We start from the raw sequence: 2089 nt of genomic DNA on the forward strand, positions 1-2089 counted from the left end.
AGTGAGCAAGAGGATTGGGACACTTTCCAGAATATATTAGAATCCGCGATGAATACAATACATACCTGTGCACAAGGCTAACGACACTAAAAGAAAGAGAAAAAGAAATCTATATATGAACAAAGAAGGGTTTAGACTTATCAAGACTAAAGACAGATCATGGCAAAGATACCTTCAGACCAGAAATAGCCTTGATTACAGGTTGTATTGTGACGCCAGAAATACACTGAGAAGTTACACAAGGAAGCTTAAGAGCGATTTTGAGGAGAGTATTTCAAATGAGATCCAAGAAAACCCAAAAGCCTTTTGGAAATACACCCAATCGAGAACAACAATAAGAAGCGGGGTAGGTGATCTGCGGGACAGTAATGGAGACCTGCAAAACGAGGACATTATAAAAGCAGAAATATTGAACAAATTCTTCTGTGGTGTATTTACACATGAGGACACTAACCATGTGCCAGCATTGGAGACAAGACATTACAGCGAGGCACTTGTCAGTATAGTTATAAAGAAAGAAGACATACTGAAAAATATTATGAAGCTTAACCCAGGCAAATCGGCAGGACCTGATGGACTCCACCCTCGAGTGCTAAGGGAAATTGCGAATGAAATTGCCACACCGCTTCAAATCATATTCACAACGTCGTTACACAACGGGAACTTGCCACAACAATGGAAACTTGGACAGGTTACTCCAATATTTTAAAAAGGTGATAGAAACACTCCTGGCAATTATCGACCTGTGAGTCTGACAGCAGTTCCGTGCAAAGTGATGGAGGCAATAATTAAGGAACATGTGATGGAGCATATGGTCACAAACAATCTGTTCTGTGATGAGCAACATGGCTTCGTGCCTCGGAGATCATGCATAACACAACTAATTACCTGCATTGATGAATGGACAGACGCCTTGGATAGGGGAGAACCGATGGATGCGGTATACCTCGACTTTAAAAAGGTATTTGACACTGTACCCCATGAAAGGCTCATTCAAAAACTACATAGCTATGGCATCAAAGGAAAGATAAACGTATGGATATCTAACTTCCTGCACGACAGAAAACAGAGAGCCTCACTGAACGGGCACACATCACAGTGGTCGGATGTCACCAGCGGCATTCCACAGGGGAGTGTTCTGGGTCCAGTATTATTCGTGGTATTCATCAATGATCTACCTGATGTTGTAAAAAACGTGATCAGAATATTTGCTGACGATACAAAGTTGTTTGGACCTGTAAGAACAGAAAGTGACCGACATACTATACAAGATGATATCGACAAATTATCAGACTGGTCAGACAAGTGGCTGTTAAAGTTTAATGCAAGCAAATGCAGCGTAATGCATCTTGTTACAAAAATCCAAAGCACACATACAGAATGAGAGACGATAACGGAGTGTACCAGCGGCTAGGGGAAACAGAAGTAGAAAAGGATTTAGGAGTGCATGTAGACAACAGACTATCCTTCCACCATCATGTCAACTGTGCAATAAATAGAGCAAACAGAACTCTCGGAATTATTAAAAGGACATTCACCAGCAGAAATAATGATATTATTAGGCGGCTCTACACTGCTCTGGTACGACCATCACTTGAATATGGTAATGCACCGAGGATATCACAGCATGTCGGTGACATGGATAAAATTGAAAGGGTACAAAGGAGAGCAACGAAGCTTTGTTCAGATTTGAAGCATCTACCATATGAAGATAGACTGAGGCATCTCAAACTACCATCATTGTACTACAGAAGACAAAGAGGAGACATGATACAAGTATATAAGATAATAAACGAGAAAGATAGAGTAGAAAGAGAGCAAATACTACCAGAGAGCACATTTAATAGAACGAGAGGACATAGCGACAAATTAAAAAAAAAGACAGGCCAGATTAAATGTAAGAAAATGATCCTTTGGACTCAGAGTGACAGATAACTGGAACAGCCTTCCAGAAGATGTAATTAAAGCGAGGACAGTGAATGAGTTCAAAGACAAGTTAGACAAACACTGGCATTACAAGCGTTACCAGCTCCGCCCCAACCATGCAGGTGCGCGGAGATATATCAGAGATAGTGCAGAACGGGTATTA

General features: G+C 41.0%; 1 protein-coding gene across 1 annotated transcript; it reads left to right on the forward strand.

Annotated features, from left to right (window-relative positions):
• Positions 1–1380: 1380 nt before the first annotated feature.
• LOC144962307 (uncharacterized) lies at positions 1381–1776 on the forward strand (the record flags this gene model as incomplete). The annotated part of the gene is made up of 1 exon (XM_078895210.1): positions 1381–1776. A coding segment is annotated over exon 1 (396 nt), but the record flags the coding sequence as incomplete, so codon positions are not given.
• Positions 1777–2089: the final 313 nt, after the last annotated feature.

Source organism: Berghia stephanieae, unplaced genomic scaffold (assembly GCF_034508935.2).
Source record: "Berghia stephanieae isolate SIO BIC M18660-M18661 unplaced genomic scaffold, UCSD_Bste_1.3 scaffold825, whole genome shotgun sequence".
NCBI lineage: Eukaryota > Metazoa > Mollusca > Gastropoda > Nudibranchia > Aeolidiidae > Berghia > Berghia stephanieae.